General features: G+C 43.4%; 1 protein-coding gene across 1 annotated transcript in view; it reads right to left on the bottom strand.

Annotated features, from left to right (window-relative positions):
* The window catches only part of LOC118357648 (TANK-binding kinase 1-binding protein 1-like), a 117,115-nt gene that overhangs the window by 8,195 nt on the left and 87,751 nt on the right, over window positions 1–21,169 (bottom strand). The window contains exons 8-9 of the mRNA XM_035734971.2: window positions 2,809–2,924; window positions 439–1,265 (exon numbers count right to left, since the gene is read on the bottom strand). Coding sequence (XP_035590864.1) covers window positions 439–1,265; window positions 2,809–2,924 — 943 coding nt within the window. The remainder of the gene's footprint in view (window positions 1–438; window positions 1,266–2,808; window positions 2,925–21,169) is intronic.

The following is a 21,169-nucleotide window of genomic DNA, read 5'->3' as shown; positions in this document are numbered from 1 at the left end:
ACACACACACACACACACACACACACACACACACACACACACACACACACACACACACACACACACACACACACACACACACACACACACACACACACACACACACACACACACACACACAAACATTCAGGTCAACAAGCAGTGTGGGTCAATTGCAACAATCAATGATAATAGTTTGACCATTTAGGTCATGAAGAACATAAGCTTATATGTAGAGGTGCATCAGAACATATGTCATGTTACACAGAGCATTTCCCATGAAATAGCACACAGTGCAGGAAGACATTGGCAAGTCAAGGGCAGTTTATTTTCAAAGAGAGATTTTGACTGATCGGAATAGCAAGCTAACTGACCCATTTTACAATTTTAGAGAATGTTTTGATATAATAAAGATATTATTATACAGTATATTTGGGATAGAGTGTGCGTGTGACTCACATTGATGGAGGGCCAGGACTGGGCGTGCTCTGTGTGCAGGTAGCCTGGTGGGTGGCAGGTCAGAGTGTTGGGTCTGGATGGGATGGGGAAAGCCGAGCAGGACGCTGGCCCCTTCATGACCCCATGAGCTGACACATTGTTGGGCACGCCCAGCGTCCGTGGGGGGCTGATGGGGTGCGGACAGATCCACTCTTCCTCGTCTTCAGAGGACTGCGGAAGCTGGGGGGCGGGCGTGGGGGGTGGCAGGGGCTCAAAGTGCAGGTGAGACCTGGGAGAGACCTCGGACAGGGGGAAGGGCAGCTCTCGAGAGTGGCAGGAACTTTCGTGGAGGCCCACCTCACTCCCTGCCCTCTCTAGCCCAGACTGGGAAGCTCGGAGCTGGCCTCCTCTGTGGGGTGACCCTCCATGCTGGGAGCCTCCATGCTCATGCTGCTGATGCTGCTTTGAGTAGCCGGAGTCCCTGTAGGGCCGGGGCTTGGGCAGTGTGGACACGGGGTCCAGGCTGAAGCGCGGTGTCCGCTGGTAGGCCGAGGGGTCGGCCACCTCGGAGTAGCTCCGTCGGCCCTGGAAGCTGGCCCTCAGGTGGTGGCTGGCTGGCCGGCAGGAGTAGGAGGCAGGCCCATCGGTGACGTCCAGCAGGGGAGAGCGGCGGTGCATGTCCGGGGAGAGATGCTGCGGCTGGAGCACCGGGGAGCGGCACTGGGCAATGGGGGAGTGGTGCTGAGGAGGGATGGGGGAGTGGCGTTGGGGGATGGGGGAGTGTCGCTGGGGCACGGGGGAGTGGCGTTGGTGAGGGATGGGAGAAGGGGGGTGGGAGTGGCGTTGGACTGAGGAGACAGGAGAGACACGAGGAGTCAGAGAGCAGCACACGAGACAAGACTGCCTGTGGCTGTCCCTGGAAGATCAAAATGATAGATTCTCACCAAAATAGGACTAGAGCCTGTTGTTATTCATAATTACATATGAGAAGTAACTAGGGTCAGGAGGAGTTTTGGTCTGGTAAAATCTCTAGCAATATCAGATAGTGTAATGTATTTTTGATAATGATGAAGAAAAAGTGTCTAATCTGTCATATCTATTTTCTTGAATAACATTCCTGTACTTGTCTCTACTGCGTGTCAGACATGCTGTGATGCTCTGGATTTGCAGTACAAATGTTTGTCTGATCAAAAGACATAACTCAATTCGCAAACACACTTGACAATATATGCAAAAAAGAAACACCCTTGAATAGATTTATTTTCCGCTTACCTAAGACACAGATCTAAGATGACGTAGACAATTTTTACAGTACATTATGTTGTGCTTCCTGTAATCATAAGATAACTATCAGCCATCTAGCTAAAAACAAGACTTGCAGTGGTGAATCAGAAGCATCTCAAAGGTGAAACGTATGGTTCTGTGGTTGAGTGAAAAAAAGTATTTAAAAAAGGAGGGGGGTTTCTGTGCTCTCAAACTATCCACAGAGACTTGAAATACAGAGAAAACAGACTTAAGGGAGAGGATTTCTCTGTTTTGCAGAGTTACTGTATTTGTAACTCTGCAACCCCTGGAGAGTAAAAGAAAAATAGCTGCAGGCCTACTTTATACCCCAATATAGTCTAGTTCATTCTTCTATGTTTGTATTATCTTGAAACAGGGCTGAGTATGAGCTGAGTATGTAGTTAGAGAGGCAGGCCAGTAATCGGAGGGTTGCTGGTTCAAATCCCTGAGCTGACTGGGGGGAAAACTGCAGGGAGTGAGCTGAAAGCCATAGTATACTGTACTTTGGGGTAACTTTTTGAAAGAAAAGCACATTTTTTTTGTCCATTAAAATAACATCAAATTGATCAGAAATACAGTGTAAATTGCTTCTTTAATCAGAACAGCAGTTTTCAGCTGTGCTAAAATAAATGCAAATGGTTTTTTGTGGTCAACATGGGCCAGCATCCCTGTGGAATGCTTTCGAGTCCATGCCCCGACGAATTCAGGCTGTTCTGAGGCAACAAGGGGGGCGGGGGGGCTGTGTAACTCAATATTAGGAAAGTGTTCTTATTGTTTTGTACACTCATGCATTAGAACATGCATTAGGGATAGGGAACAACACCTTATTGGATTGGGGTTTGCGGTAAAGAGATAGCTGAGAGAAACGTATGTTGATATGACACAGGAAGAGAAAGGTGTTGCTTGAATGTTTCCAGTGGACAAAACTGGTTGCAACAATGTTATTTTAGCGCCTTTTGTGATGTCATGACAAGGTTGTATAGTGATTGTTGATGTTTTAAATATTTTTTAGATGTTATTAAGATGTAAACTTCTATAAGGATGCTGCTAACCTGGGCTAGCCTGTTAAATGTGGGCTATATATCATTTTCCAGGGACGTTACTAACCCGGGCTATGCTGCTCCTGAGAGACCATCCTCAAGATCTCTTTTTGTTTGGAGCTCAGTGCTTGGAGACGTCCCAACTCCTCAGTTAGCTCTGTGTAGGCTAACGCCAAATTCACCCTGCAGGGGGAAAGAACAGAGTCAATCAATCAATTGGAGAGATTGACTGCATCACTTCTAGATTTCATTAGAAATATGAATGTGTTCAATTAAAAATGGTCTATTTAATCAACTAACATACAGCTCTGACAGACCCCTGTCTTAGTCTCCAGTATCTATGCTTCAATAGTCTATGTGCTGGGGGGCTAGGGTCAGTCTGTCCTGGTGTAATCTGATCTTAAGTATGCTCCCTCTAATTTCCCATCTCTCTCTCCCCTTCAGGAGGACCTGAGCCCTACGACCATGCCTCAGGACTACCTGGCCTGACGACTCCTGGCTGTCCCCATCCCCAGTCCACCTTGTCGTGCTGCTGTTCCAGTTTCAGCTTTTCTAGTCTGGGCTATAGAACCCTGACCTGCTCACCGGAAGTGCTACCTTGTCCCGGACCTGCTGTTTCGACCCTCTATAACCACCCTGAATATTATTTGACCCTGCAGGTCATCTTTGAACGTTTGAACATCTTGAAGAATGAGCTGGCCTTAATGGCCATGGCCTTAATGGCCATTGTAATTTTTACCGGGCACAGCCAGAAGAGGACTGGCCACCCTCAGAGAGCCTGGTCCTCTCTAGGTTTCTTCATAGGTTCCAGCCTTTCTAGAAAGTTTTACATAGCCACTGTGCTTCTACAGTACATCTGCATTTTCTTTTCTTTAGAGTTTTAGGCTGGGTTTCTGTATCACTTTGTGACATCTGCTGATATAAAAAGGGCTGTATACATAAATGTGATTGATTGATTAATAACCCACAAGACATTAAAGTTTCAAGTTTTAATGCCACATGCACAAGTACAGTGAAATGCCTTTCTTGCAAACTCAAAACCCAACAATGCAATAATCAATAACAATGTAGTACTAGAAAAAAACACACAAGAAATAAGAAGAAATATGACGAACACAATAAGTAAGTAAATAAGCATACTATATACAGGGTCTGTTCCAATTCCACATTTACAATGTGCAGGGATACTGGCGTGATGTAGGTAGATACTGTATGTATAGGGGTAAGGTGACTAGCCAACAGGATATAAGATAACCAGAGTAGCAGCAGCTTGTATGTAAGTAGGTGAGCGTGTGTCAGTATAAATGTTTGCGGATATTACAGTGCATTCGGAAAGTATTCAGACCACGTCACTTTTCCACATTTTGTTACGTTACAGCCTTATTCAAAAATTGATTAAATACATGGTTTTCCTTATCAGTCTAAACACAACACCCCACGAGGACAAAGCGAAAATAGGTTTTGAGAATTTTTTGAAAATGTATCATTTAAAAAAATGAGAAACAAATGATTTACAGGGGCAACGGGTGGTTAGAGCATTGGGCCAGTAACCGAAAGGATGCTAGATCGAATCCCTGAGCTGACAAGGCAGTTAACCCACTGTTCCTAGGCCGTCATTGTAAATAAGAATTTGTTCTTAACTGAATTGTCTAGTTAAATAAAGGTTAAAAAAAACATTCACATAAGTATTCAGACCCTTTGTTATGAGACTGGAAATTGAGCTCAGGTGCATCCTGCTTCCATTGATCATCCTTGAGATGTTTTTACAACTGGATTGGAGTCCACCTGTGGTTATTTCAGATTTGTCATGATTTGGAAAGCTGTCTATATAAGGTCCCACAGTTGACAGTGAATGTCACAGCAAAAACCAAGCCATGAGGTCGAAGGGATTGTCCGTAGAGCTCTGAGACAGGACTGTGTCAGGGCACAGATCTGGGGAAAGGTACCAAAACATTTCTGCATCATTTAAGGTCCCCAAGAACACAGTGGCTTCCATCAATCTTAAATGGAAGAAGTTTGGAGCCACCAAGTCTCTTGCTTGAGCTGGCCGCCCGGCCAAACTGAGCAATCAGGTGAAAAGGCCCTTGGTCAAGGAGGTGACAAAGAACCTGATGGTCACTCTGACAGAGCTCCAGAGTTCCTCTGTGGAGATGGGAGAACCTTCCAGAGGCACTACCATCTCTGCAGCACTTCACCAACCAGGCCTTTATGGTAGAGTGGCCAGACGGAAACCACTCTTTAGTAAAAGACACATGGCAGCCTGGTTGGAGTTTTCAAAAAGGCATCTAAACACAAATATCTTCTGTTCAGATGAAACCAAGATTGAACTCTTTGGCCTGAATGCCAAGCGTCATGTCTGGAGGAAACCTGGCACCATCTCTAAGGTGAAGCATGATGGTGGCAGCTGTGGGGATGTTTTTCAGCGGGAGACAGGATTGAGGCAAAGTACAGAGATATCCTTGATGAAAACCTGCTCCAAAGCACTCAGGACCTCAGACTGGGGCAAAGGTTCACCTTCCAACAGGACAGCGACCCTAAGCACACAGCCAAGAAAATGTAGGAGTGGCTTCGGGACAAGTCTCTGAATGTCCTTGAGTGGCCCAACCAGAGCCCGGACTTGAACCCGATCAAACATCTCTGGAGAGCTCTGAAAGCAGCCGTGAAGCGACGCTCCCCATCCAACCTGACAGACCTTGAGAGGATCTGCAGAGAAGAACTCCCCAAATACAGGTGTCATACCCAAGAAGACTCAAGGCTGTAATCGCTGCCAAAGGTGCTTAAAGAAAGTACCGAGTAAAGGGTCTGGAAATGTCTAAAAACCTGTTTTTGCTTTGCCAATATGGGGTATTGTGTGTAGGTAGATTGATGTGAAAAACAAACAATTTAATAAATGTTAGAATAAGACTGTAACGTAACTAAATGTCTGAATACTTTCCGAATGAGTAGATGATGGAGTCAGTGTGTGTGTGTGTGTAGGGCCCTGTGAGTGTGCAAAAATAAAAGATCAATAAAGATATAAGGTTAACTCAGTCTGTGTAGCTATTTTGTCAGCTACAGTATTCATCAGTCTTATTGCTTGGGGATAGAAGTTGTTCAAGAGCCTGTTGGGGCCAGACTTGATGCACTGGTACCGCTTGCCGTACGGAAGCAGAGAGAATGGTCTATGGAGTCTTTAACGATTTTCCGGTCCTTCCTTCAACACTGCCTGATATAGAGGTCGTGGATGGCAGGGAGCTCGGCCCCAGTGATGTACTGGGCTGTCCGCATCACCCTCTGTAGCGCCATGCAATTGATAGCATACCAGGCAGTGATGCAGCGAGTCAAGATAATCTCAGTTGTACAGCTGCACCTGCAGGGGGTGCGTCACCTGAGTGGGTTGATTCACTGTTGTAGTCATCCTGTCTGGGTTGGCGCCCCCCCCTTGGGTTGTGCCGTGGCGGAGATCTTTGTGGGCTATACTCAGCCTTGTCTCAGGATGGTAAGTTGGTGGTTGAAGATATCCCTCTAGTGGTGTGGGGGCTGTGCTTTGGCAAAGTGGGTGGGGTTATATCCTTCCTGTTTGGCCCTGTCCGGGGGTGTCCTCGGATGGGGCCACAGTGTCTCCTGACCCCTCCTGTCTCAGCCTCCAGTATTTATGCTGCAGTAGTTTGTGTCGGGGGGCTAGGGTCAGTTTGTTATATCTGGAGTACTTCTCCTGTCCTATTCGGTGTCCTGTGTGAATCTAAGTGTGCATTCTCTAATTCTCTCCTTCTTACTTTCTCTCTCTCGGAGGACCTGAGCCCTAGGACCATGCCCCAGGACTACCTGACATGATGACTCCTTGCTGTCCCCAGTCCACCTGGCCATGCTGCTGCTCCAGTTTCATCTGACCTGAGCCCTAGGACCATGCCCCAGGACTACCTGACATGATGACTCCTTGCTGTCCCCAGTCCACCTGGCCATGCTGCTACTCCAGTTTCAACTGTTCTGCCTTACTATTATTTGACCATGCTGGTCATTTATGAACATTTGAACATCTTGGCCATGTTCTGTTATCTCCACACGGCACAGCCAGAAGAGGACTGGCCACCCCACATAGCCTGGTTCCTCTCTAGGTTTCTTCCTAGGTTTTGGCCTTTCTAGGGAGTTTTTCCTAGCCACCGTGCTTCTACACCTGCATTGCTTGCTGTTTGGGGTTTTAGGCTGGGTTTCTGTACAGCACTTTGAGATATCAGCTGATCAAATAAATTTGATTTGATTTGATTTGATACAGCTGTAGAATGTTTAGAGGATTTGAGGGCCCATGCAAAACTTTTTCAACCTCTTGAGGGGGAGGCGGCACTGCTACGCCCTCTTCACGACTGTGCGCGTGTGTTTGGACCATTTTAAGTCTTTAGTGATTTGGCCACCGAGGAACTTGAAGCTCTCGACCTGCTCCACAGCAGCTCCGTCGATGTGGATGAGGGCATGCTCACTCTCCCCCCCTCCCCATTTCCAGTAGTCCACGATCAGCTCCTTTGTCTTACTGACGTTGAGGGAGAGGTTGTTGTTCTGGCACCACACTGCCAGGTCAATGACCTCCTCCCTGTAGGCTGACTCATTGTTGCCGGTGATCAGGCCTACCACCATTGTGTCATCAGCAAACTTGATGATGATGTTGGAGTTGTGCGTGGCCACGCAGTCGTGGGTGAACAGGGAGTACAGGAAGGGACTACGCACACACCCCTGTGGGGCCCGCCTGTTGAGGGTCGGCGTGGCAGAGGGGATGTTGCCTACCCTCACCACATGGGGTCGGCCCGTCAGGAAGTCCAGCCTCCAGTTGCAGAGGGAGGTATTCAGACCCAGATTCCTAAGCTTAGTAACGGATTTAGAGGGGACAGTGTTGTTGAAAGCTGAGCTGTAGTCAATGAACAGCATTCTCACATAGGTATTCCTCTTATCTAGGTGGGTGAGGGCAGTGTGGAAAGCAATTGAGATTGCGTCATCTGTTGTGCCGGTATGCAAATTGGAGTGGGTCTAGGGTGTCTGGGATGGTGGAGTTAATGTGTGCCATAACCAGCCTCTCAAAGCACTTCATGATTACAGAAGTGAGTGCTACAGGGCGATAGTCATTGTGGCATGAAGCCTAAGAGTTATTGGGGACAGGAATGATGGTGGTCATCTTAAAACATGGGAGGATTACAGACTGGGACAAGGAGAGATTGACAATTACAGTGAATATGGCTGCCAACTGCTCTGCACTGTGAGAACACGCCTTGGAATAACGTTGGGCCCAGTGGCTTTGCGGGTGTTGACCTGATGACAGACCTTTCTCACGTCGGCCTCGGAGAGGGAGATCACCCAGTTCTCTGGGTCGGTGCGGGGCCCTCACACACGGTACGGTGTTGTTATTGTCGAAGGGTGCATAAAATGCATTGAGTTCGTCTGGAAGACAGGCATCTTTGGGCAGATCACTGCTGGGCCTTTCTTTGTAATCCGTATTGGACTGTAGCCCCTGCCACATGCAGCAGGCGTCGGAGCCTGTGTATTATCATTCCACCTAATTCCCATATTGTCCTTCTGCTCGTTTGATGACTCTGCGGAGGTCATAGTGGGACATCTTGTACTTATTCCTGTCCTCGGCCGTAGCCTCAGAGTTGTCTACGATAGCTCTGTGGGTGGTAACCATGTCCATTAGTTCAGCTACAACCTCAGTGTTAATCCAGGGCTTTTGATGAGGGAAGCAGCGAACCCTCACCGTGGGGACCACGTCACTGATACATTTTCTATATTCTCCCAGGGGTCTCTTCATAGACCCCAAGTCCAAAACAAATTCAAGGCAACGCACAGTATTATATAGAGCCATGATTGCATGGAACTCCCTGCCATCTCAAATCACTCAAGCAAACAGCAGAATGTGAATTAAAAACACATTAATAAATAGCACCTCACATCGCAACGCCTCTCCTGTTTCTGACCTAAATAACTTGTTTTGTATACTGAGTATACAGAAGTTTAAGAACACCTGCTCTTTCCATTACTGACTGACCAGGTGAATCCAGGTGAAAGATTTGATCCCTTACTGAAGTCACTTGTTAAATCCACTTCAATCAGTGTAGATGAAGGGGAAGAGACAGGTTAAAGACTAATGTTTAAGTCTTGAGACAATTGAGACATGGATTTAAGTGCCTGTATATGCCTGTATATCAACAATGGTTCACCACCCAAAGGACATCTAGCCAACTTGACACAACCGTGGGAAGCGTTGGAGTCAACATGGGCCAGCATCCCGGTGGAACGCGTTTGACACCTTGTAGAGTCCATGCCCCGACAAATTGAGGCTGTTCTGAGGGCAAAAGGGGGGAATGCAACTCAATATTTAAAAGGTGTTCCTAATGTTTGGTATATGCAGTGTACTGTACAGTATATGTACTGATATGTACATACTGTATTTACGCGTGTATTCTTATTTTACATCCATGTAGTTCGGTCCTTGAGCTGTTCTGGTCTATTAATGTTCTGTATTATGTTTTGTGTGGGCCCCAGGAAGAGGAGCTGCTGCTTTGAAATCATGCTACTACATTGCTTCAAATGTGTACACACTAATGCGTGAGGTTACCTGACTTAATGCATTCCAGTTTTCAAATGTCTACAGTTATTCACACTTGACGTCTATCCAAGCAGTTCCTAGATGCATCTCTTCCTCATCTCCAGGTTGACTGAATATCATTACGTAATATAAAGAGTATTTTTAGAATACCAATCATACAAATCACACATGAATCACACTATTCTGTAGCAGTGAGCGTATATATTGACAGAGCAACTCTATTTCCAGCTGCCTAAATATTACACGCAGGAATTTGCTTCACCATGGCAACGAGGCAGCTATTTCAAACAGCTCTGTTACAATGCAACACCAGTGGTAAATGAAAACATAGAGAGAAAGGGAGGTGGTTGTGTCAGATAAATGCCAGCAGTGTGTATCTGCTATCCAGACTAAGATCTGACAAAAACATAGCCTATCTGAACTTATAAACCAACTTCCCAAAGCGTTTTGTTATTTATTTGGACTTGAAAACTATCATTTCACACATTGATGATGGTGGTAGATAAAGATGGTAAAATGACTGGTAAAGAACGGACACCTTATTGAATAAGGTGCTTACAGTAGTAATGGAAAATGTGATGCTTGGAGAAAGAAATGAAAGTCTCACATTCTATGTCTGTGTTTACATGGGCAGCCCAATTCTGTATGTTTTTTTTCCTCATTAATTGGTCTTCTGACCAATCAGATCCTCTCTGAAAAAGAGCTGATGTGAAAAGATCCGATGTGATTGGTCAAAATACCAATAAGTGGCAAAAAGTTCAGAATTGGGTTGCCTGTGTAAATGTAGCCTATTGTTTTTTGCTGTGTGATTTATTTGATTGTTTAACTTTAGCAGCGTTTTAGTCATATTTTTCACAGACAATAGTTAAATAAAGCGGTGTGATAAATGTGACTGCAGTGAAAATGTTCCTCTCCTTTTCAGAAATACAAGATGGCAAAGAATAGTTTGTTTGGACTGGACCTATAGAACATATTTCTTTGCTCTTTATCCAGAAGAGAAGCAATGATTTAGACAAATGACAAAGGTCATGACCTATACTGTACGAACCATGTACTGTATCATAATTTCTGGTAGAAATATTGCCCCAAACCTTATGTAATATTATAAAATTGGTTGACTTCTGACATTTGTGAAAGCACAACCCCATTTGGGGATGAAAAGAGGGAACTAGGGAGGAACTAGAATAGATTCAGTGCCTATCATACGTATTCACCCCCTTTGATTTCTTCACCTTTTAGTATGTTACAAAGTGGGATTAAATTGTCATTTTTGTAAACAATCTGCACAAAATACTCTAATGTCAAAGTGGAAGATTTGTTTAATTCTGGGGCGGGGGGATTAATGATAAATAAAACACTAATATACTTTGATTAGATAAGTATTCATTCACCCTGCTAAGTCAAAACATATTAGTACACCTTATTGGGTAAGAAGACAGCAAGTCTTTCCATAGCTTTTCAAGCAGATTTAGGTCAGAACTTTGCCACTCAGGAACATTCAGAAACAGTCTTCTTAGTAAGCAACTCCATTATAGACTTGGCCTTATGTGGTAGGTTATTGTTCTGCTGAAAGGTGAATTCCTCTCCTAGTGTCTGGTATAAAGCAGACAAGCAGATTTTTCTCTAGGATTTTGCCTGTGCTTAGTGCCACCCAGTTTCTTTTTATCCTGAAAAACTCCCCAGTCTTTGCCGATGTCAAGCATACCCATACCATGATGCAGCCACAACCATGCTTGAACATATGGAGGCAGTTACTCGGTGATGTGTTGTTGGATTTGCCCCAAACTTAAGGCTTTACATTAAAGCCAAAACATGTATTCCTATGCCTTGTTTTTTGTTGTTGCAGTATTACTTTAGTGCCTGTTGCATACAGGATGCATGTTTCGGGAATATTTTCACTCAGTCATTTACGTAATTACAACTACAATCTTGTTGAGCCATCCTTAGTTTTCTCCAATCAAAGCCATTGAACTCGGTAGCTGTTTTAAAATCACCAATGGCCTCATGGTAACATCCCTGAGCAGTTTATTTCCTGTCCTGCAGCTCAGTTCAGAAGGACCACTGTATCTTCTGATGTGTCTGGGTGGTTTAATACATCATCCACAGCAGAATTATAAAAAAATTAATAAAAAAAAAAGAGATATTCAAGGTCTGATTTGTTATTGTTACCCATCTACAAATCACTGCCCTTCTTTATGAGGCATTTTTAAAAGCTCCCTGGTCTTGATAGTTGACTCTATGCTTAAAATTCAATATATGACTGAGGGACTTCTGAACTAATTTAGGCTTGCTTAAACAGAGGTGATCAATACTTATGCAACAACTATATTTTAGTTATATAATTTGTTAAAAAAATATATATTTTCACTTTGACATTATGGAGTATTTTGGGTAGATCAATGAACAAATTATACATTTTAAAATCTATTTCAAGCCCACTTTGTAAATCCATAAGGGGTGAATAAGTATGATACCTTCTGTGTGTACTGTAGATATGCTGTGGTAGATAGGTGCCAGTCTGTATCCAGACAGAGCTTATCTGAGCTCTCAAACCAATATCCATAAAAATCTCAGCTAACTCTACATAGTGATAGCGACAGATCAAGAGAAAGATTTTCAACGGACAAAACAACAACTTCCTCTTCATACTTCAACTGTTACAACGGCGAATCTGGAAGCATCTCAATGAATTTATATGGTCATGCCAATTAGAGAGCCAACACGAGAAGTCTCACATTGTCATAGGAAAATGATGAGTACTCTCCACAACCCACTGAATAACTTCATTGAGTCTTAATGTGTTAGGTTTTTTTGTGTGTAGGAGGGAGAGGGAGGCAGTAGAAAACATACCGCATTTTGCCTGGAGGTTTTTGACCAGTAAACACTGAACAATTAGATAAAGGAAATGGCAGTCATCGTGAGTCATTATTGTTGAATCTTTTCCATGAACACATAACTGTCATCACAATATATTTCAGCCAGGAGAATGGCGTTGACACCAGAAATGAATTACAGCTAGATCTGTTTATCTAAGAAACATGTCATCACATTTCCATTTTAGGGTGTCGATAGAACCTCTATTTTAGGAAAATTGAGAATTCAACAAAATAATTTCGACCAAAGACGAACGCATTCATACATTCCATCACCTAGTGACTCCTTCAGACAGGCCTACCAAGTCCTCCCACTACGTTTCTGTATGACTCAGACAGGGCTATTGAGTGGGCTATTGAAGCCCCTTCAACACCTTCCCAACAACCTGAAAATAGAAGAGACCATACATAACTTACAGGAACCGTGGAAGCCATTGATGACAGTGAAAGCCCTTATTCCCTCCTTCCTAACTGCCTCTATCGAAAGCTTTCATGAATATGGAAGTACCGGTATTCTATTTGAGAGCTGAAATCTCCTATCCTTCTTCTACAGTCCAAGTGGGATGTCTGAGTGACTATCTACACCTCGGTTACAGTCTCAAGTCTCTTGGATTTTCTATGCATCAAACTGTATTTATTGACTATCTTGACATCCGCGACTTCCTTTTCACACTTCTGCTCACACAATTCTCAACTTCGCCTGCGCCTCTCGACAATCTTTGAAAAGCACGGCTTGGAATGCAACACATTTCACTCACGCGCGTGTGATCTCTTATGTTTGTTATCAAAGCTACCAAGACTTCAATTGCACTGCAGCCCCCTTTGCTTTGGAAGGAGGTGTGTGTGTGTGTGTGTGTGTGTGTGTGTGTGTGTGTGTGTGTGTGTGTGTGTGTGTGTGTGTGTGAGGGAGGAGAGATGATGAGTGTGTATCTAGCGAGAGGAGATTCATGACAGCCAATCTATATGCTGGTATGTGTGGGAAAGGAATTGTGTGTGGGCCATATGATCTGGAGCTGACCTCTGAATACACATTAGAGAGTACGGACTGTAGGCTTGCTGTTTCTGTAACTGCTACACAGCTTTTTGTTTGTGTGCTCTAACATTTATTTTGCCATACTACTATTGAGTACAGCCTGTCTGCTGTCACTCAACTGTAAGAAATGCATATCCTAAACATAACTCAACATATCCACTACCGTTCAAAAGTTTGGGGTCACCTAGAAATCATCATTGTTTTCCATGAAAACCTACATGAAATGAGTTGCAAAATGAATAGGAAATATATTCAAGACGTTGACAAGGTTCTAAATAATGATTTTCAATTGAAATAATAATTGTGTCATTCAAGCTTTGCTTTCGTCAAAGAGTCCTCCATTTGCAGCAATTACAGCCTTGCGGATGTAACAGGTGTAAAATATACTTGAAGTATTTTCACCGAAAATTGTATTTAAAAAAAATATATATATTTTTTTGTATTATTTTAAGGTTATTTTTAGATGTATTTCATTACTTCCAAGAGTGGATTATTTTATTGTATTTCTTTTTTAAATTGTGTTAATGCTGTGATGTCATCAATGGGAGCCATACTCTTACTTCTCAGTTAGCTCAGAACGTGATGAGGAGAGGCTCATATACTTGTATGGAGTCCAGACTACAGCAGTAATTTTTGCCTTGTATTTGTTTCCATTCCATGCAGTCATTAAAAGAGAGACAACCGGCTGAATTGTGTCCAGAGACTTATCTTCCACCTACAACTTACCAGAACACAACGCAGAAAGGTACCGGTGCAGAAAAGGTTACATTGGTGCCGTGACCCGGATCAACGTGGGTCATTGTGAATCGCCGTTTATCAACACCAACTTGGTCGCTGGGAGTTTCTATGCTATAAACAGGTTGGAAGTGAAATCTCTTACACACGCAAGGGGAAAAAACAAATGTTTTGTTAGGTATATCTCTTAGATTAACTGATTCATTTGAAATTGTTGATACATATATTTCATTTTAGTTGTGTATATTGATAGTGAATATGACTTATATTGTTGTTTATATTGTTGTTTTCAGTGATGAGCTTGAACTGGGTCTTGGGAGAGGGAGGTTTTTCAGGGAGTTGCCTCAGACCCCAGATAGAACTATAGGTGTTGTAGATTCACCAACGACACACCCTCGGCTCCTGTAATTATGCCAAGTGACACTCACTCAGATAGTTCAGAGGTGGCCGGTCCTAACTTGGGAAATCTTATCACACAACTCGCCCATCAGATAGGACAGTCTATATCAGCTCAAATTAGGAAGAAAGGTGAGGGGAAGGAGGATAGTGGTGCACATGCTCAGAGCTCCAGTGCAGGCAAGACATTCACTGACACACCCTCCCTTAATTTATCTGGTATGAAGTTGGTCATGCGGTTTAAAGTTCAAAGCAGCTGATAGGTGGACAGCAACTGAGATACAAGAACGTCTAGACGAGAATTCAGTCTGAAATGAAAGCCCAAATGTTGACCAAGTCAAAGCGCCCTGCTGCTGTGAGACAGGTGGTCACACATGTCCAGACGCCTATACTTGAAGATGAAGTGACATCTTGTCCAGTGTCTCCTAACCAGAGTGAGGTAATTGTCACACCCTCTAATCAAACTGAAGGAAACTGCATGCAACCATGATAAGCTTACTTGATCGTGTGCTAACGCAGAACACTCAGACAACAGTAAGACCGCAACACCCACCTAAACAAGGGTTCTCTTACAGGAAATATTGCAAGGTGTGTAACGGTTCAAACCACTCTACACTTGCACACTGTAGAAGGGAGGGTCTGTGTTTGTCATGCTTTGAGTCAGTTCACTGGAAGAAAAACTGTCCGAAGTCTGGGCCTAGATACAGTGAGGAGCACACACGAGCAACCAATGGAGCAGAGACGTTAAACTAGCGGGCCCACATTTGGAGGGGGGATATGCGGGTGAAGAGAAACAAACCCTTGAGTGTGATGAAGATTTAGAACGACGATATGTGAGCGCATGTAGTACAGCACCAGAAGGGGTTCGGGTCATAGTGCAGAATAAACAAAGAGTAACGCCATTTGATGAACTATTTTATGCCCCAGTCACTGTAAATAACCAGTTCCAATTGAAAAGCATGCTTGACACCGACTCTATGGCTTGTACTTTAAGTGAAGCAGCAGAACGAAGAATGCTTGCGGAAAGTATTAGTCTAGAGAAGAAGCCACTATCAGAGCCAGTCATTCTCGTTGGTGTCGGGGGGGAAACGGCACAACCAAAATGCATGTATGAAATTGACCTTAACGTGTACGGGATTAGTTGTTTAGTCCCTGTGCTCATAGTCCCAGGTCAGCACGATGATCTCATTCTCGGTACAAACTTGATAAAACACCTTATGCATCAAATGAAGGGTACTGACGAGTACTGGAGACTCATATCAGAATGCACTTCGCAGCCATCACCTGCAGGTGAATACTTCTTGAACATAATGACTAACCTGACATGTTGGCAGAGTGAGGAAATGCCCAGAAAAATAGGGACAGTCAAACTCAACCAGGCTGTCACATTTCTCGCTAAACAAGAGCATGTAGTATGGGGGAGGCTTCCCAACAGAGTGCCAATGTCTCCAGGGAGCACTATTGTGGTCGAACCCACTTCATCCAAGACCATTCCACAAAATACCATGGTGGGTCGAGTCATCACACCCATGTGGGGCGACAGGTGGGTGCCCATGAAAGTCACCAACCTATCGGACAAACCTTTCACTCTAAAGAGAAACTGCAAGCTGGCTGATGTGTCTCCCTGTCTGGCTGTGGAGGACTTCACCGTTTTCCAAGGCTCCTGCAAGATGGAAGGGGGAACTCTAGGAAAGCAGCCCATTACAACCGACTCCGTGGATTTGAAGCAGAGACTGCTAGATGTAGGGTTGGGAGAGATTGACATCGAACAATCAGTCAAGCATCAAGAGAGAAATTAGTTCAGTTACTTATTAACTACAACGGTGTGTTCTCCAAGAGCGCTCTGGATTGTGGCGATGCCAAGGGCTTTGAGCATCGCATTTGACTCACAGATGACATACCATTTCACCTACCATATCTGAGGGTTCCGCCTGCTCATTACCAGAAACTACGACAAGTGTTGACGGAAATGGAGGAACAGGAAGTAATCAGGAAATTCGTAAGCGAATATGCTACCCCTCTCGTAATGGTGTGGAAGAAAGATGGTGGTCTTCGTATATGTACAGATTTCAGATGGCTAAATGCAAGGACACTCAAAGATGCACTTCACTTCCACACCAATCTGACTGTCATGCAGCCCTAGGGAGAAACACCTACTTCAGTACCATGGACTTGACGTCAAGCTTTTACAACATACCTACAGTTGAAGTCGGAAGTTTACATACACTTAGGCTGGAGTCATTCAAACTCGTTTTTCAACCACTCTTGTTAACAAACTATAGCTTTGCTAAGTCGGTTAGGACATCTACTTTGTGCATGACACAAGAATCTTTCCAACAATTGCTTACAGACCGATTATTTCACTTATAATTCACTGTATCACAATTCCAGTGGGTCAGAAGTTTACATGCCTTGTATCTGTATCCATTCCATGCAGTCATTAAAAGAGAGACAACCGGCTGAATTGTGTCCAGAGCCTTATGTTCCACCTACCTTACCAGAACACAACACAGAAAGGTACCGGTGCAGAACCGGTTACACAGACCTTTGGCATTCTAGTTGTCAATTTCTTGAGGTAATCTGAAGAGATTTCACCCTAATACTTACTGAAGCACCTCCTACAATTTTGTATTGGCTTGATGTGCACAATTTACATACCATATGGTCAATCTGCTCCCACAACAGCTCAATAGAGTTGAGATCCGGTGGCTGTGCTGGCCTATAGAGAGCTTCTTCCCTAAATAGTTCTTGCATAGTTTGGAGCTGTGCTTTGGGTCATTGTCCTGGAATTTGGCCCCAATTTAACGCTGTCCACAGGGTATGGCATGGCAGTGCAAAATAGAGTGATAGCCTTCCTTCTTCAAGATCCATTTTACCCTGTACAAATATCGCACTTTTACCACCACCAAAGCACCCCCAGACCATCACATTGCCTCCACCATGCTTGACAGATGGTGTCATCTGCATCTCATGAATGTTCTTCTTTGTGATCCGAACACCTCAAACTTAGATTTGTCTGTCCATAACACTTTTTCCCCCCAATCTTACTCTGTCCAGTGTCTGTCTTCTTTTGCCCATCCTAATCTTTTCTTTTTATTGGCAGTCTGAGATATGGCTTTTTCTTTGCAACTCTGCCTAGAAGGCCAGCATCCCAGAGTCGCCTGTTGATGTTGAGACTGGTGTTTTACATGTACTTGTCCCCTTGCTCAGTTGTGCACCGGGGCCTCCCACTCCTCTTTCTATTCTGGCTAGAGCCAGTTTGCTCTGTTCTGTGAAGGGAGTAGTACACAGCGTTGTACCAGATCTTCACTTTCTTGTCAATTTCTCGCATGGAATAGCCTTCATTTCTCAGAACAAGAATAGACTAATGAGTTTTAGAAGAAAGGTCTTTGTTTCTGGCCATTTTGAGCCTGTAATTGAACCCACAAATTCTGATGCTCCAGATACTCAATTCGTCTAAAGGCCAGGTTTATTGATTTTATAAACAGAACAACAGTTTTCCGCTGTGCTAATATAATTGCAAAAGGGTTTTCTAATGATCAATTAGCGTTTTAAAATGATAAACTTGGATTAGCTAACATAACGTGCCATTGGAACACAGGAGTGATGGTTGCTGATAAGAGGCCTCTGTATGTCTATGTAAATATTCCATTAAAAATCAGCCGTTTCCAGCTACAATAGTCATTTAAAACTACCATTCCAGTGTTTTACTTGCTATATTGTATTTGCTTTGCCACCATTGCCTTTTTTGCCTTTACCTCCCTTCTCACCTCATTTGCTCACATTGTATATAGACTTGTTTATACTGTATTATTGACTGTATGTTTGTTTTACTCCATGTGTAACTCTGTGTCGTTGTATCAGTCGAACTGCTTTGCTTTATCTTGGCCAGGTCGCAATTGTAAATGAGAACTTGTTCTCAACTTGCCTACCTGGTTAAATAAAGGTGAAATAAAAAATAAAAAAATAAAAAATTTACAACATTAACCTGTATAGTGTAAGAGGGCAGTATTTTGATGTTTGGATGAAAAATGTACGCAAATGAAACTGCCTATTTCTCAGGCCCAGAATCTAGAATATGCATATCATTGTCAGATTAGGATAGAAAAAAATCTAAAGTTTCCAAAACTGTCAAAATATTGTCTGTGAGTATAACAGAACTGATATTGCAGGTGAAAACCTGAGGAAAATCCAACCCGGAAGTGCTGTTTTTCCTGAAACCTCTCTGTTCCATTGCCTGCCTTCTCTCCATTTAAAGGGATATCAACCAGATTCCTTTCCCTATGGCTTCCACATGGTGTGAACAGTCTTTAGACATAGTTTCAGGCTTTTATTCTGAAAGAAGAGCGAGAACGATCACATTTCGTCAGTGGATGGCTGCAGACATTTTCTCTCTCTCTCCTATTGAAAAAGCTACGGTCCGGTTGAAATATGATCGATTATTTATTGTAAAAACAACTTGAGGATTGATTATAAAAAACGTTTGACATGTTTCTATGAACTTTAAGGATACTATTTGGAATTTTTATCTGCCCTGCTCTGACCGCTCGAAGCCTATGGATTTCTGAACAAAACGCGCCAACAAAATGGAGGTATTTTGAATATAAAATAATCTTTGTGAAACAAAAGGAACATTTATTGTGTAACTGGGACTCTCGTGAGTGCAAACATCTGAAGATCATCAAAGGTAAGCAATTCATTTTATTGCTTTTCTGACTTTCGTGACCAATCTACTTTGCTGCTAGCTGTTTGTAATGTTTTGTCTGCTGAGAGAGAAGCCCTTACATAAACGCTTGGTTTGCTTTCGTAGAAAAGCTTTTTTGAAATCTGACACGCCAGGTGGATTAACAACAAGCTAAGCTGTGTTTTGCTAAATTGCACTTGTGATTTCATGAAAATTAAATATTTTTAGTAATTTTATTTGAATTTGGTGCGCTTGCAATCCAACGGATGTTGATGAAAATATTCCGCTAAAGGGATGGGTGCGCCAAGAAGTTAACAATGTCTACACTGTATTTCTGATCAATTTGAGGTTATTTTAATGGACAAAAAGTGTTATTTTCCTTCAAAAACAAGGATATTTCTAAGTGACCCCAAACTTTTGAATGGTAGTGTACATACACCGTACAATTTCTCAATAAAAGTTCCATTGGTTAGTGATATTTAATAAAAGGTGATGGATGATTACAGATACCGGTATCTAAAGTCACAGAGCAGTGGAGGCTGCTGAGGGGAGAACGGCTCATAATAATGGCTGGAATAGTTTTCATGTGTTTGATGTATTTGATACAATTTCCAGTGATTCCACTCCAGCCATTACCACGAGCCCGTCCTCCAAGATGAGAGGTGCCACCAACCTCCTGTGTCACAGAGGCAGTAGTAATGAGGCCCCATAGCCCCTTTAGGCCTCTGATGAAACAAGCACTAAATATGTGCGGGCTTTCGACTCTCATGTCCACAGCCTACACACCGTCAGAAGCCACTGTACAGTAATAACACATTTATAACACAGGAGGTCTATTCTCTGCTGTTCCTTACTGTCTCCCCTTTTACTTTCTGAATTTGTTTGAGATTGAAAATGTGATCTCCATACTGTGGAACTGAACAAAGCAATTACAATTGTAAACAAGTATGTCAACCATGTCAAGTTCATTCCATAATGGTCTACACAATTCAATTATCACATTTAATCATCTCTGCATTTTTCTGCAGGGGAATGACACAATTTGAAGCCAAACATTATAATTGTCCGTGTCTCCAGAACATGCAACACGCGACCAGTTTCACAAGAATCTAAGAGCCATTTACATTAAACAAGAGCTCTTACAAGAAGTCAGCTCTCATTCAGAAAGAAAATAGGGTGAGTAAGGCAGTGAAACCAAGATGTGACTGAGGTCTGGAAAAGTAGTAGGCTTCCCCTCCCTGGCCTCTGCCCCACTCAATCTCAACCCCTCTACAGTGCAATTTACATCCACTTTCTTACCGAAACAGTATTCACGTTTCACATGTTGGTTTTTCATACAGCTAGTGGGCGAGCTGTATGTGGTGTGACTGATGTGTGTGGGGAGGATGGGGAGACTGAATGGGGTAGAGGGGCGCATAGTCCCCACAGAGGTGTCAGTGTAGGTTCCCCTGAGAAACAACATGAAGAACTGCTGTCAGGAAATGTTGTGCTCACACTGCCCTCTACTGTTGTCTTATATATTACCACACAAGACAAAACTGTTCCCCACATTGAAAGACACTGAGGTCCACAGAATGACCCAGTGCAAGGTGTATGGGCACTAATGTACTAGTAATATCAATGCATGCAAATGCAATGGAAAGGCCATTATTCTAGGCAGAGTTCTACTTTAAGATGGGACTGGAAAAAAAGCTCATTTAGATTCTAATGAGTTCCCTAGAGATGACCCTTTAGACCCTCGAATGTCTAGACCAGCGATGGGACTAATTTAAAGCATAGTAATAAATCAATAAAATAAAAATGTTGGGCGGGAGGGGAAGTCAGTCATGGCCCCAACTTACTGTTGAAAGTTAGAATACGAGAATACACAAGGTGCAATTTTCGAAATTTGGTTGTGCATCAGCAGTCACTTAATAAGGAGCATTTTATTTTAGATTTTGGTAAATGAGTCTAGCTGTCAGCTGCAAAGCTACACTCTGAATCCGAGAGGTGCGGGGGGCTGCCCTAATCGACATGCACGTCTTCGGCGCCCGGGGAACAGCAGTGGGTTATCGGCCTAGCTCAATGGCAGAATGACAGATTTTGACCTTGTCAGCTCTGGTATTTGATCCAGCAACCTTTTAGTTACTGGCTCAATGA

This window comes from Oncorhynchus keta, chromosome 24 (assembly GCF_023373465.1).
Source record: "Oncorhynchus keta strain PuntledgeMale-10-30-2019 chromosome 24, Oket_V2, whole genome shotgun sequence".
NCBI lineage: Eukaryota > Metazoa > Chordata > Actinopteri > Salmoniformes > Salmonidae > Oncorhynchus > Oncorhynchus keta.
This window is presented reverse-complemented; position numbering and strand designations above follow the sequence as displayed.